The 16,463-nt window shown below is 36.4% G+C and overlaps 1 protein-coding gene across 2 annotated transcripts in view; it reads left to right on the forward strand.

Annotated features, from left to right (window-relative positions):
- Positions 1-2,285: 2,285 nt before the first annotated feature.
- Positions 2,286-16,463, forward strand: part of si:dkeyp-9d4.3 (caskin-1) — a 36,906-nt gene continuing 22,728 nt past the window's right edge. For both annotated transcript variants that reach the window (XM_056738877.1, XM_056738884.1), the window contains exon 1: positions 2,286-2,814. In XM_056738877.1, coding sequence (XP_056594855.1) covers positions 2,721-2,814 — 94 coding nt within the window. In that variant the 5' untranslated portion in view covers positions 2,286-2,720. The remainder of the gene's footprint in view (positions 2,815-16,463) is intronic.

The following is a 16,463-nucleotide window of genomic DNA, read 5'->3' on the forward strand; positions in this document are numbered from 1 at the left end:
AAACAACAGGACAGATGAGAGACTTCCCTGAAGGCCGAACCTGCTGCTTGTAGTTTCAGAGGCTTACAAACACACACCTGCGTGCCAAAGTGAACAGACACGACCGAACGCACTGGCACACGTATAATCAGAGAGCAGAGATGTGTTAGCTGACAAACCTAATGTGACTAAAGAAGTCTAAAAAACATCCCTAGACACACTTAAAGTCAATCATTTACTTAAACACGTACTGGTGCTACCCATTAACACACACACACCTGCACTAACCATTAGCATCAATCTTACACATGGACATCATGTATACACACCATCTTTAACTGAAGTGTTAACGGAGGTCACTGTTACAATACATCAGCTGTACTTTATCACAGTATGGAAGAAGTGTTTGCAATGTCCTTTTTTGGCATTTATAAATACGTAGAAATCAACCCAATTTGTAATGTAAATTAACTTACCAATATATTTATTTCAATGTACGATGTCATAAAAACAAGAGACTAGAAGAATGTCTAATGCTTAATTAGTAACGTAGTTTTGAAAACAGTGTGATGAGTAAATAATCTGTTCTTCTGACCTAATCTCTGCCATGCACAATTTCAGATTTGCAATGCAAATCACTTTGGATTAAAGCTTCTGCCAAATGCATAAATGTAATTGTGCCAACATACTGATGTGTTTTATTACAAAACATTTTTTTTAACTTAAAAATGTTCTTTAATATGGATAAAGCAACAGGAGCCCAGAATACATGGAAACTCTTTCAGTTCTCTTCACCCAAAAATGAAAGTTCTCTCATCATTTATCTGTGATCTTGTCATTTCAAACCTGTATGACTTTCTTTCTTCTGCAGAACACATAAGAAGAAAATTTGAAGTGGTGGACAACGGCTGTATCCATTCGCTTGCATTGTTCATATACCAACATTCTTCAAAAATATCTTCTTTTGTGTTTGAAATGACAAGTGCAATCGTACATAAATTAGAGAATTTTCATTTTTGTGCGTACTATCACTTTAAGAAGTGGGTTTTTTTGCAAGAACAAGCAAATTACAAGGGGACTTCGTTGAAAATGCTACAATATAACACACAACCTAATTTATTTTGGATTTTTGTCAAAGCATAATTCCCATAGCTACTATTGTTTTAGTCCATGGTGTACGATTTAAAAAAAAATGGCTAATCTCAAAATATGGAAATGATAATGATTGAATGACCCTAAACATGGGTTTGATGAAGAGCCTGTGTGCTCGAAACAACACACGCCATGCAAAAGTGTTTAAATTATTCATTTTTGAATATTTTTGGAGCTTTGGTGTGCATGCAAAGTTAGTCATTGGAGCAGCCTAGTATAATTGTCAGGGCAAAATAAGTAGAAGATGGCCAGTTACTCGCTGACTGATGTGGGTTAGAAGGGAGCTGGAATTAGACATCTGTTCTGGTTTTACCGACACCCTTGGGGATTCTATCATTTCACAGACTTTTTAATTGTGAGAATATCACAAAAATATATCTGATGGCCGACAGAGTGGATAAAGAATGATCTGAACTAAAAACAAAGCGCAATCAAGTGTTGCTATGAAGTGCTCCCGCTCGTGCTGTTCCAAATCTGTATTTTCTTGAAACAAAAGATGTGGTTTGATTAGTGTTTAAATGTTACAAAAAAACACAACTACAAATGTATTTATTTATTAGATTTTATATTAAGTTGGGAAATCATTTTAGCAAGGTTAGTCTAAATGTGAATGTGGCTGGGCCCATCCTTATGTCTAATGGCCATATGGACAATAATAAAATGATTATTTAAAACATAACTTGACTACATTTGAATCATATTAATAATAATACAACTATTATAGTTATCACATGTATTTTTTTTTTAATAAGCTTTTTTTATTACTTCTTTCGTCAAGGGCCGTGCAGCTTTATCTTGATTTATTATAAGCATGGTCTGAAAAACTTGGCTTGATCTACATGGTCAGCAGTATCAATGGTATACTAAAATCTGTCCTGTGACCTTTCTCTTAATAAACACACGCACAACACAATATTTTGCTCACTTTTAATCTGTCATGCCCATGGGAAAGGGGTCTATTTAGTCACGCCCCCTGTTGATGCCGCACCATCAATTTAACCAAAGCAATCTCTCTCTCTCTCTCTCTCTCTCTCTCTCTCTCTCACACACACACACACACGCGCCCCATCTTTCTCTCTCTCTCTCACACACATACACACGCACACACGCTCACACACACACACACATGCGCACATGCAAAAGCGACAGCGGATTACAACCTCCAGCGCCCGCGCGCACACATCTGCCTGGATGTTTATGTAATATATATCTTTCTTCAAGCTGCACTCCGGTTCAAATATACGATTTCCGTTTTATGCGCACAACATCTGTTCATTTGTAATGTTGCTTTAAAGTCGCCGTGCGTAAATACGCGCTGTCCCTATTACCCGAAAACGCTGGACTCTGTCAACCCGCTTCGTCACATCAGTACAAAATAATAGCGTTTTTTTGGTCGTGGACGCCGCGGTCACTCCACCGATCATGCAACGCGTCTAGCGCGTCTCTGCGCACTCGACCTTTAACGATGAACGGCGGGGACGCGCTGGCGTTTACGGCACCGTTGCGGTCGCCTGGCCCAATGAAGATACGCTGGATGTAGAAGTATAGACATGACTGCATGTGTGAGAGAGGGTGTGTGAGTGAACAGGATGGGGAAAGAACAGGAACTCTTACAGGCGGTGAAGACGGAAGACCTGGTTACCGTCCAGCGCCTCCTGCAGAGACCCAAACAGGGCAAAGCGAGTGAGTATCACACCCACCGATTTTTCAAATGCCCCCTTAAAGCATCACGGTCTCCATCACTCCATTCAGCCATGCGTACGGGTTGGACTTGCACGGATGTGGATTGGACCGGTCAGAAACCGTGTGGACGTTAAAAGGGCGCAGTGGGTTATTTAACGATATTTGGCTACGTTCACGCCTCACAAATAAACATGACATGAACACTTCAGTTTACACATTTTACAGTGTAAAATGTGTTGACAGGCCTCGTTGCATATGTCGTAATCACAGAAACCCGCTATATATTCACTTTTTAATTATAAAGGCCACTTGCGGTCATTCGTTTACGTTTTCTATCGGCTTTATCCAATGCGTTATGTTTGCACTTATACCTAAATAATTGCAATTTCTATAACCTGCTGAATAAGTACAGATATCGTTATGGACCATTAGCAGTTTACTACTAAATCAATTACAAAATTCCATCATATAGTGTGTTTCGGGCCTTATTCCAGTTGGGATATAACAGTGTTCAATTGGTTCCCAAACGAGATTACACCCCACAGTTAAAACCTGATACAAGACCTACAGAGTTTCTATTAAAACTATAGGCAATATGGGCATCAAATAAGGATATCTGTGACGGTTTATGCTCTTCACAGACGGACTCGTTCATTAAAACCAGACTTTTCTAGTTTTCTCGCGTCAGTGAACTGTAGACGGGTCAATAATGATGCCACACGCTCGCCGCGCGTCACAGCACGCATGCGACCGCACGCGCCAAATCCGCTTTGATATCCAGATGAGCGCGCGAGGATGTGGCAGGTGGCTCAAGATCTCCAAAGATTAAACAGATTGGGCATTGAAAAAAATAGATGAATAGTGTTGTGGTTAAATCACGATTTTATCACAATTTTATTTCCAAGTAACTGCACTCAATGGTAAAGCCTGAAGATTTTTTTATGATGGGCTACACAGATACCATCTTGTTGGTATTAACTGGAAGGGCGGAGGGATTATATTGGTGAAAAGCGCCAGATGTTTGAGTAATAACAGTGCGTGCTGGTATACGAGAGCGAGAGACCACTCAGCTGTTTGGGCGTGTCTGTTATGACGTATAAAAGGGGCGTTCACGCAGTAGGAAAACTGCTAGAAGGCTGGGCCAACCTCTAGAAATTCTAATTTATTTAATGCTTATAAAAGAATTGTGTTGGTTTGAAGGAAAACTAGATGTTAGCTGTGATGTGAGTGGTTTACCCAACAAGATGTCATCAAGCAATGAGGATGCAGGGGCAGTACTCTATGGGACTGTTTTGGAAGGTCAAATAATATGCTAGGCTGGGTGAGTCTGGTGTAATTCAGATCATACACTGTTTTCTTCTATTGGGTTCTACAACAACTGCACACAGTAGTGTCGTCCAAATGGCCTTTGGATACGTACAACATACTGAAACGATGACAGAAGACATGCACACACATACACAACAAACACATGCACTCATGTCTATAATTGAAATGCAATTACCACTTCCAGTGCCGGGTAACATCCCAGGTGGTGAGAGAAGCATCTCCTGCTATGGTAGGAGGGGCAGCCTGAAATGGAAGCAGGGCAATGTGTGTGTGTGAGAGAGAGCATTACAATAATAGAAGAATGCTTAAAATGCCCTTCTTTTCCATGTGATGCTAAAGTAACTATAATTTTTTTTTGATGCAGCCGCGGCTCTCCAATAACTGTAAAAATGTATTTGATATAAAATGACAACGTACCAATGCTGGGTGTAGGGGCTGGATAGAATGTAATATGGAAAAAGGGAATGTTTATTGTTTACCACACTAATTTAATAGCTCATAATGGTACTTTATTCAAAGTATTTGCCGTAAAAGATGGACTTGTTATAGGCCTATTTGTTTTATTTGATATGTTTGTTTTGAAGGAGCAATAACCTTAATAACACACATACATCTGGGAGACGTCTATTTGATGTCTGCATTTACATCTTAAAGATCTATTTTTTTAAATGTTTGCTCATCTGCAAAACATCTCTGAGTTGTTGCCATATAGACATCTTGAAGACGTCTGCAAGATTTTATGATTTATAATGTATGTAAAACAGCTTTTGCTTAAAGTTTTTACTCAGTAGCTATGTTTTTTCTGATATTTTTAGATCTTGTTTTTAGTGGAAGTTATTCATTGAAAAAAAGCAGGACATCTTTGATCCATTTATGTATAGATTTTAGTTGATAAATCTCTTAAGCAAATTTGGCTGTTGAATGACATTCAACAATTCACGGAAGAACAGTTTACACAGAAACTCATTCTGCATATTTACCAGTATAATCCTTTCTCTCTCTAGTGTTTGGACATATTCAGAGTTGAATTTTTCATTATAGCTGGGCTTGAAATTCACAGCAGACACATGCCTATAATGTACTAAATAACCACAAATATTTATGTAGATTAATAAAGCAAATACTTACTTTCTATTGACTGGTTTCATTGCCCATGCGCCTGTTCTTACATAGTTTTAAACTACACTGGGTTCACGAATTAAGCGTTTTGCGTGAGTAAATAACATAAAAAGTCAATGCAAAGAAGTGTGCAGAAGCAAATTTATGAATGACGCTAATCGGGCGGCGCGATTGCCGTGAACGGGCAACACAGTGAACACAATTGTTTGCGTTTGGTGTGAACCCAGCATTAGACTGCTACTTGAAGTAGTTAGAGGTTCTTCAAGCTGTAAATTGTTAATTTGACACGCAAACAATTTTAGACGGCCAAAAAACAATCACCCACAACTAACTGAAGCGCACGTGACTTGATGGTGTCTCCAGCACATCTTCACAACTTTGAACCTGATGTTTTTGAGGCAACTTTTCATTGATTGGAGCATTGACTTTTGCATTGCATTACTTAGTTTGGTTGTTGTTGTCAATTTTATTCGACCAAAAATAACACTAGGGGCATTACACTGTGCTGAGAAACAAGCAGCAAAAAGGATCAGGTTAACACAGAGCTTGTTTACTGGAGTGCAGGTCCATCGTGGGTTGTGTGTGTTCGGGCAGTTCGAACTGTTGTGCCTGGACCAGACGGGCTCACTAAATGCGAATGTATGGGGGCTTGGGAACGACCTTTTAATTTTGTCCCAAGCCCCATAAATTCTAAGGGCAGCCCTGCTGGGGCATAAACAGCTTAGAAAGAATATTTATCGTCAAACCTAAAGTATTATTTGTCGAGAGACATAGACTCCTACAGTAAATCTGTATTACATAACATTGTCTTGGCTTTGAAGTCTTCAATCTCTTGTTAAACTTTCCTTTATGTCTTTTCTCAACACATTTCCTACACCGGGAACTGAACAAATAATTTGTTTGATTGCATTTCTACCTGAAGATTAAAATGGACGTTTAGCTGGAACATATTCATTTGGCAATTGTGGAGATGCTGTTTTATGGATGAAATTTACGGTACTCTAGTTTGGGAAATCCTATTCTTGCATGGACAAGTAACCACTGAGTGATGACACCAGAGCTCCTTATGCTCCTGGAAAATAAGAAGGAAGAAAGAGGACAGTCTTTTCTGTTAAATATTGCAAAATAAATAATGAATTGCTTCTCATGCTGTTTCAAATCTTTTATGAATGATCGCCTGATATTCATTCAGATAATATAAGGAAAAATTAAATAAGTGTATTAATGATTTTCTATACTGCTGTGCACAATATGGCACATGTGGCCTAATTTTTGTGTGTATCTGACACTAATTTCATTTAGGGATGCACCGATAAGTAAATATTGGCCGATAACTATAACCGATCATTCTTGAACATTGAAAGCCGATATCCGATGTATTGACCGACATACAGTATCTAAATATAATTTTCTGAGACTGAAAATATTTTTTTCTCCTGAAAATCATGCACCAAGCCTACTTTACACAAGTTAAAGATTGTTTAACGTGTAAACTTTTCGGGCATAATGTTTATTTAATAAAAAAATGGAAGAAAGGTCTTAACAGGTCTCAAAACAGAAAGCATTCTGACAGCAGTCGGCGTCAAACAATATGCTTTTGTTCCTATAATTTAAACATAAGTATCTACATACTACATCAATAATGGTGAAGTGAAGGAACACGGATCACTGGATTTTAACTGTGTGCAGCAAGCAGCTGAAGTGGTTCAACCAGTGGAAATTATTCATAATTTATTGCCTATTATATATCGGTCTACATTTTATTATCTTGTTACCTTTATTACCTTTAGGAATTAAATGAAATTAGGGATAAACAATAAATGATCTGCCATATCGGTATGATCCTATACGATAACATTCAAAATGACCATTTTTAGGCCAATACCGATATGGCCAGAAATGTATTGTGCATCCCTAATTTCATTTCATTTCCAATGGTCTTAAGAGATAAAAAAAAGGGAAATAACTGATAACACCGGTTGTGATCATTTAACATGGTTATTTTAAATCTTGTGTTTCATTGTAAATATTATGCGGTTGAATCTTTACTCCAATATGCTGTATTGTTAATACACAGAAAAAAATAAAAGACCATTGCAAATTTTCATTTAATCATCATTTCTAGATGTATTGTGGCCATTCCAGTCAAGTGTTTGTTAAATTTAAACAAACCCAAACTTCTAGAGATTCTTTGCAGTATTTATGGTTTGGAGAAATAAAATGCATTTTTTTTACCTGTTTCTCCAGTTTTAATTTTCTGCAAATAAATTCAAATAGAAACAATCTTTTTATATGACATTTGGAGGAATATTGTTAGTACTAGTAATTTTGCCTAAACAAATACTAATAGTCAATTCTGGAAAACTGAAAATATATCTTTTTTTCCGCAGCTGTATACTGCAGTCATAACATAGTAAATGTGTCTCTAGAAAATAGTGAATTATCTTGAGGCTGGTTTCATAAGCTGTTTATTGGTAGTCTAGAAATGTTTAGTATCTCTGTGTTTAATGTTATCAGGCAGCTTTTAAAAATAATGTTGTGGAACGTTCAAACATAAGCAACGCAAACTTGAGTGATGTTTCTGGGCTACGGTTACAACTCTTGAAACAAACTTATTTCATGCCTATCCATTTGTCTTTCGCCGTGCGTCCTCTCAGGGCCTCATCTCTGCACAATGAATGAGCGTGTGTGTTTGCTTTCTTGCCACTGTGTATAGTGCGAGCAGGACATTCTCAAACCAGTGAAGAGAAAATGCCAGAACATATCAGCTCACCCGGCCATGAACATCAATGCGATCACAGAAAAAGGGACAGAGAGAAACATCACTTAGCTCACCCTGAAGGAAAATGAATGCGATCAGTTTTAGACAGCACATACCATATAAGATATATTATATTGAAAATGTTCTACAGTTATTTAACAATTTTGTGAAAAACATAGGTCAAGGCATTGAGGCTTTGTCTCTTTAAATGAAGTCAGATTTTGAGAAGTAGTGAGTGGATAAAAATACAAGCAAAGACCATTTTGCTGGAACTGGATTTTCTGGCAACTTTTTCGTTTTGAAAACCAAGAGCTGAAGCGTGTTTTATGAAAGGATCCTCAGAGGTGATTTTGTAGCTGTCATTGTCAGTATGTCACACTATAAACACAAGTTGATCTGTCCGCGGTTGCTGTTGACACTGATAGCTTGAGCCGTGATTTTCTCAGACAAGGTTTCATTCGGACTGGAGGCCAAATGTGGAGGAATGTGAACGTGCCCATTCTGCCCGAGACTACTCTGTGTAATGTGTGCGAGGTGCAGAATGATACGATACAGATCCTTAAATTCTGGAAGACAATTTTTTGTGACCATGCAACTGATCTCATTGATAGGTTGGATGAAACATTGATATATATTTTATTTTTTCAGTTCGTCCACATATGCTTGATATATTTTATGCCAAATTGTACACGATTAACAGTTGAGAGCAAAGAGCTGGTGAATGTTAATGTCTTTAGGTCTCCTGGGAAATTTTGGCCGTATGGGGTCAGGGTCAAGGTCATCTGGTGACATTTATAGTGTGCTAGTGGGATGAAAATCAGTAAGCCAAGATTGAAGTTTAACTGGATTGTATATTGACAGCCCGCACTGTTATATTTCTTCGATATGATGTTGAACTTACAACCCCTTGCATCTCACCCGAGGACATGCTACTTTCTAAGTGAAGTCAGTTATTAGATATGACTTTATTAAATATGTGCTTTTCATTAGAATGATCCTGCTAGACTTATATTACATTTTGAACTATTACTTCTTTCTTTGGGGACTGTTTAAGCTGAATTGTAATTCATGCACTTTCCTAAGCATTCATTCTAAGCAAGACATAGGGACAAATGGCAGAAATATTTTAATTTATTATTTCTGCATCACCTTGTACTGAGTTTGCAAAATCGTAAGCACAGTATGATAATAGCAGAGTGCAGGAATATACGGACGCAACCGGACAAACAGCAGTGTCCAGTATTTATATATTCACCTGAATTGAAAGCTGTTCTTGCTGATATGTATTAAGGCGTTTCGAGGGCCATTTCAGGTCAGGTAAAGCCTGGTCTACTCAGGATTATACAGCATTGTCTGTAACATGTCAGGTCATGTCTTGAAGACACTACAGGCGAGCGTTTAATAAGATGATTTATGCGGTTTTCACTTGTGTCAGTTTATAGATCCCTTGGAGTTTCTATAGATATTTTGAATGATGTGATTACCTAATAAACCCTGACTGTATCTATAGGACTACAGAACCCTGGAATAATCTAAAGAACTATAGCACCCTGGGATAAACTATAGAGCTATAGAACCCTGCAAGAATATATATAACGCTATAGAACCTTGGGATAATCTATTTTGCTATAGAACCCTGGAATAATCTAAAGAACTAAAGAACCCTAGGATAATCTTTAAAGCTATAGAACCTTGGGAGAATCTATAGAAATGTACAACTCTGGGCGAATCTGTAGATCTGTAGAACCCTGCAAGAATCAATAGATCTATAGAAACCTATGAGTAGCTAGGGTGCTATAGAATCATGGAGAATCTACAGCTGTAGAACCCTAGAAGAATTAAGAGATCTTTAGAACGCTTGGAGTATCTATAGAGCTATGGAAATCCTGGGAATATCTCTAGATCTATAGAACCCTATGAGTATCTAAAGAGATATAGAACCATGCAAGAATCTTAAAATCTATAGAAACCTGGGATAATATATAGAGCTATAGAACCCTGGGAAAATCTTTAAAGCTAAAGAACGCTTGGAGAATCTATAGAGCTACCGAACCCTATGAAAATCTATAGAACTTTACAACCCTGCGAGAATCTCTATATCTATAAAAACCTGTGAATGTCTATAGAGCTTTAGAATCACGCAAGAATCTATAGATCTAAAGAACTCTGGGAGTATCTAGATTTAGATTTTGGTCTCTTGTTGTTGAGATCTCTGAAACTCTGTAGAACAAATGTGAGATTGAAGATGTAAACGTAAAGCTGTCAATGAAAAAAAGTTGTGATATTAAAGAGATCCTATTAAAGATTTTTCTTTGCTGAGGGTTCCCTCACAGATAATTTGAAGAGTACAGTGTAAGTACAGTCACGTGTATGGCATGTGAGACCAAACTAGTGGAAGCAAATTATTACTCTCTCTCTCTCTCTCTCTCTCTCTCTCTCTTTCTGTCTGCTTCGGCTCCAGGCCATAGTGCTTTTAACGGCACACAGTTAGATGACGGTGAGGGTTTGTGTGTATTTTGTGAGTGTGGGTATTTAAATTGCAGTGCACACTAGCTGTTTTTGGTGGTCGTAAAGACACAGTGCTACTTTAAATTTGACACAAAGAATACAAAAAACCTTTGAATATTCTAAGTGGTAAACATGGTAGTTAATCTTTGGTGTTTAAAAAAACTTTTGTAAGCACATGTATTGCTTATACTTCTGGGTTATCATAAGATAATATAACATTTCTATAATTATAGCTGTGGGTTAGGGCCTTGTCAATGGGGGAGGAGGACGATTTGTGTGTGTGTGTTCAGATTATTGTGTTCGTCCCAGATTCCCAGCAGAGAGATTAATTTTTTGAAGCATGAGGGAATGTCATCATTTTATCTGTGCTTTTTAAATATGTTTGGATACTCAATTTACTTACTTGGGTGACGCAGCCTTTATGTGGTTTACGCCATCATAAGTATATATATAATGAATAGCACAAAGTATATAGTTAAATATATCAAAATGTAGTAGCTATTATATTGTATTATGTGAGCATATTAAGTGTATGCTGGTCAATTTTCCTTTTTCTGTCATTCGTAATGTTTTACAAGAGTAAATAAAATACAAACCGGGACATAGAAAGGTTTCCAGGTCACACTTCACCTATAAAAAGGAAAACAAAGAAACAATATTGCATAAAGAGAACAAGGGCATTTTAACACGTTTAACCCTTTTATGTAACTTAATCATAATCATAATTAAGCACATTCTCACATCTTTCGCAGACTTCTCATGACTGTAATGTTTTGAAATGGTTTACTTGAAAATAATTGGAATTTTAAAAACTAATTTTCTGGAATTCTCTTTTTATTGAATTGAATACATCAGAATAAATTAAATACCTTGTTTCATTATGATGTAGAAATACATTTTAGATCATTTGCTTCATCTTTTTTTTTATATAATTAACATTTCAAATGTATATGTATTGATTTACATTTTGCTATTTACACATTGAATTCAAGTATGCTTAAGGTGGAATAATTTGAATATAATTTTATGTTTATTTCTTTTGGATTCACTGGTGAAGTATATCAGTCAGGTCTTCAAAGTGAATCGTATCTGCTGCAATAAATTATACTCAACACCCTTTCTACAGTGTGTCCTCTTGGGGCAGTGCACTTGAGTAACCTTAATCTCATCCCTGCACTTGGGATAGTCACGTCAATGTAATATAAGATCTTTGACTCAACAAAGATGTGACAAATGGCCCTCTCATTCACTATCTTCTCCACCAATGATAAGGCTGGATAAGTCTTCCTTCAAGGGATTTGAAGCCTGGTTATGTTGTGAGTTATGTTGTGTGCACTCTCCATCCAGTGGTCTTGCATCGATATCGGAGAGCTTGACAGATTGATGGCATCTCATAAGAATGTTTAAGCCTTTGACATTTATCTAAAAACTTTTTTGTTTTTGTTTTTGATGCATTAGTTGTGTAGACATGCTAGAAATGCGAACTTTTTATATTTCTTCTAACGTTTCTTTAATGTAATGTTCTTGATTGGTATGAAGATTTCATAATTTAATCATATTCATGTCATTCTAAACCTGTATGACTTTCTTCTGCGGACTACAAATATGTTGTGAGGATCGTTGGTTACAAAATGACATTAGACCCCTAGACTTCCATTGTGTGGACACAAAACCACTGAGACATTTCTCAAAGTATCTTCTGTGTTCCACAAAAGAAAGAAAGCTGTACAGGTTTTGATTGACATGAGGGTGAATAAACGATAGCATTTTATATTGAGGTGAACTATTCATTTAAAAATAGCTTGAAGATGTTCTGGTGTCACACTATAGCTGAACTTCGATTCAGATAAAATTATTTATTTAGATATCCAGTGAAATAAAAAATTACAATGCCTATTTTTTCGTAAAATTTTGCAGCGATTATTGTAAATAGTTTGGGTCATTCTTTTTTTAAAAGTTGTGTTCCCTCATAATCTTCATTTAAAATCTGAATATGCATTTGCTTCCTGTGAAGACGATCCATCTCAAATGACACATGTCAGACGATTTGGGCGGAGCATCCGTTAACTCCCCTTTAACTGTCGGTCTGTTGTCAGTTCCATCTCAAAATACATCCAATTAAACTGCAAAGATAGATGAAAGCCACGCCCACTATTTTTGTCATTTAAAATTCAATTTCTTCAGAAATGCGTCAAAATACGGAAGTAAAAACGATCGCGACTTCCGTTTCAAAGGGACTTTAAAATAAGCTTAGTTAATAAAAATGACTTTTCCTGTAAATTTATTTTTCTTGTCTAAATGTTTTCTTATGTAAAATATGTGCTTATATGTTCTATGGGTGGGGTAAGAAACCAATGTAGTTATATAGCGTAGCTTATTCCCCCTAATAAAAAAACACATCAACATTTGTTGTCGGCAAATTTTCCCTATCGTGAGTAAATCACGCTTGTTTAATTTGTACTTGTGCAGTTTGTGACTTGGACGAGCACTAAATATTCCTATTGTTAGCCTAAGGGGGTGAATTAGTGAAGTATTGATATACTGATACATCATTGACATTTGGATCTGACATGTGGTTCGAGTCTCCCCTACAGGGCTGCATATTTGCTTCAGCATTGATCTTTTGATCCGAGAGCTGATGTCAATCAGACGCCTGGCTGGAAGCTTGTCACTGGCTGTCAATGAATCGATTACTTAATTACTAAGAGAATGAAGTACAATATAGAGGCTTAAAAGCTGCGATAACCATCCTCTTTTCTCGGCCTGTCTTAAACATGGACATACTAAATACAACAGCTCCCAAATGTGACCAGGGGGCGAGAAGCTCTGTAATTATCCTCCAGGCTGTCGGACAGGACCGGAGTTAATGGCCCGTAGTCCAGAGCAGCCTAGAAACCAAAGCGTTACGTTCTAACAAACTTTAATTAAAAAAGTACTAAAGAACTTGAAGAGAAGAAGGAGTTTTGATAGAAGTGAACATATGAGTTTTATATCATGTTTAAAACAGTATGAGCATACACTGGGCAACACTGATTGTTATTGTCATGGTTAAGGTCAAGGTTTCCATAGCAACAGGCACCGATGAGGTTGCAGTGATAATGGTATGAATAATTTATCACATGAGAGGATTATGAGGTCCATCTCACAGTGTGACTGCATCATCCACCTGTGAATGTAAAGAAAATGTGCGTTTCCATCATTTTTCATGATACTATCATCGTAGATAAAGAGAGACATTCCATGGCAACTCAAGGTGAGACGTTGCCATGGTATTTTTGTCACATTATCTAATTAACGTCACGGTGACACGAGTCGTCATGGAAATGCTCATTTGCATTTTGTTCCTTTTTCTGTACATAGTGTTTTTGAAGGTGACTCGAATGCTCGGCAGTGTGTTTATAGCTCTATATATACACATGTAGATGTGGCGTGTGTGGGTTTCAAATGAGATTCTTAATTCGTTGTTGTGCATTAAGTGTGTAATAATTAGATATCTATTCATTTAATGTTTGAAGAGATACAAAAAGAAATGAATTTAGTAATTCATCATCATCACCGAGGCATTGGAATAATGGATTTGGCCGTGATCAGTGAATATAAATGATATCATAATTCATGCATACTGAATAGCTTCTTAGTCATTTTGAGACTGCTATTAAGATTAAATGAATAGCGCACACACATTCTCAACGTCCCCTCACCCCGGCAGAAATCTACCATCTGGACCACTTTCATTTAGCACACAAGTGAACTGCATCTGGAGAGTCATATATGTAAAGCCGAAGACATTTGATGGGAAAATCATCAAGTATATTGTATACAACATGTAGTGTAATTGTTTTTAAATAGGATTTTCAGTATTTTTAATGGGATTTGTTGTTGTGCCGTTCATAACCGGCTGTGATTAAAGGGTTTGGCTTGTGTTTAATGATTGGAAACTTTACCTGCTGTAGGATGGAATCCCCTCAGTGTCTGATCCAGTTTTGTAGTCTGACCTTTGTCCTGATTATAAACATTACAGGGAAACATTTAAAGCTGCAAATCAAGATCCTGTTTTAAGTATGAAAGCTGTGTCGTAATGAAGTTTAACACAACCAAGGGTGAGAACTGATTGTAGATTTCAATTTTATTCCTGAATTTAAAATCAATTTGAATTAGGGCACTAAACAGGATAGAGAATTGAAATGTGAACGAGGATTTAAATAAATAAAAATGTATATGCTTGCTATATTCAAATGAATAAAAATGCTTGTAACGTATTATATTCCAATAAAAAAATGAACAGCGCACTCTGGGTTTGTCTTTAATCAGCATTTCTGCATGTGTTCATTGAATTTCAAGGGAAACAAACATCAGGAAGGACTTGCATGTTATGTCAACCAACAGCAATGTGAATCACTGGAGAATGCAAAGACTCATGAATGATTGTAAAAAAAATGCGAGGCTTATTATTAATACTTATTACATTTTATTCATTTTTTTAACTGTTCCTAGAATTCATGTAAAAGCATTAGTATTGCATTGTTGAAACTTGAATATGAACATTCATTGCATATTGGATCTGTTTGTCCATATTACATTTTCCACAAATAAATGCCAATAGAAAACTGTCTTTTACTTGGAATTAGGGAGAAATGTTTTCAGAAGTTTGCAGAATGAAACATAAATATCATTTTTGTCAGAGAAAAGTATCATTTAATTATACTTTATACACTGTATAGACAATTCAGAAAGAACTGAAAATAATGTAGAGTAGTCTCTTAACATTTTGATGCTGTTAATATCAGCTACATGCTAATTATTAGAAAGAGTAGAAATGCATAGCCCACTATAATCAGATGAATAAAAATGCATATACTGTCCATCTAATGGCTTATAATATAAAAAAAATTATAAGCAATTTTTATTAATTTATAGTAATATATTTATATTCTATAATAATGGTATTATTTATTTTTTACTTTTTTATTGTATGTTAATTCTATTAAATAAATAATTAGTTGAATGGTTCGTTTAACTTTGTCGCATTAAAGTTTAGCCAAGTAACGGTTCTTTTACTGGTAACCCAAAATAATATTGGCCAGACATACTTGAACTTGCTTGTCATTTACTTGTTATTTCGTTTATTTATTTTGTTTGTTATCTGAATCTACACTCTATTCTCTATTCTTTGCGGATGTGTATCTGATGTTAAAGGAGCTGTATGTAATAATTTCACTGTAAAAATCAAAACATTACCTGAATATGTTCGTAGACATTTAGGAAACACACTTCACATCTTCAAAGTAATATATTGGTCTGTTCAAAAAACAAGGCTATAGCCAGTTATTCCACTCTGAAATGTGCGTTCCCCTGCCGGAATGTCTGTTTTTGTGACCCATTAGTGTATTTTGACAGCTCGGTTGCCAGTTGGCGACAATCACTGCATGTTGCAGCAAACACACGATCTGGGTCAGTGCAGATTCCACCCTTTCTGGTACTAATGACATTGCAAACTTAGAAAAAATAACTATATTAATTTACAACTTACGGGGAGTAATGTACAATTTTATACGGTTATTTAAACGAGACCACAATATTGCCCGTAAATGCGACTTCCGGAGGATTTGCAACCTCTGAATCAAGCTGCTGATTGAGATATATATGCAAACAATAAAACCACTGCAAATTAATCAATTTTCAGAGAATCTTACAGTGTAAAAGTTTATCCTTTCCATTACACTCATTCAAGTGTCTGGCAACTCTTAAGAGGAGGGGCAAAACCCTCCCCAATATTTGGAATTTGGACTGCGATACCAAGTTTAACCGCTAGGTGGCAATGTTACATATAGCTCCTTTAAGTTCGGGCTATAAAATCGTGCATGTGCATCAACATTTGTTTATGTCTTTGCTTTGAAACCGTCTCTAAGTTACATTCCAATTTGAATGCATT

Source organism: Triplophysa dalaica, chromosome 2 (assembly GCF_015846415.1).
Source record: "Triplophysa dalaica isolate WHDGS20190420 chromosome 2, ASM1584641v1, whole genome shotgun sequence".
Taxonomy (NCBI): domain Eukaryota; kingdom Metazoa; phylum Chordata; class Actinopteri; order Cypriniformes; family Nemacheilidae; genus Triplophysa; species Triplophysa dalaica.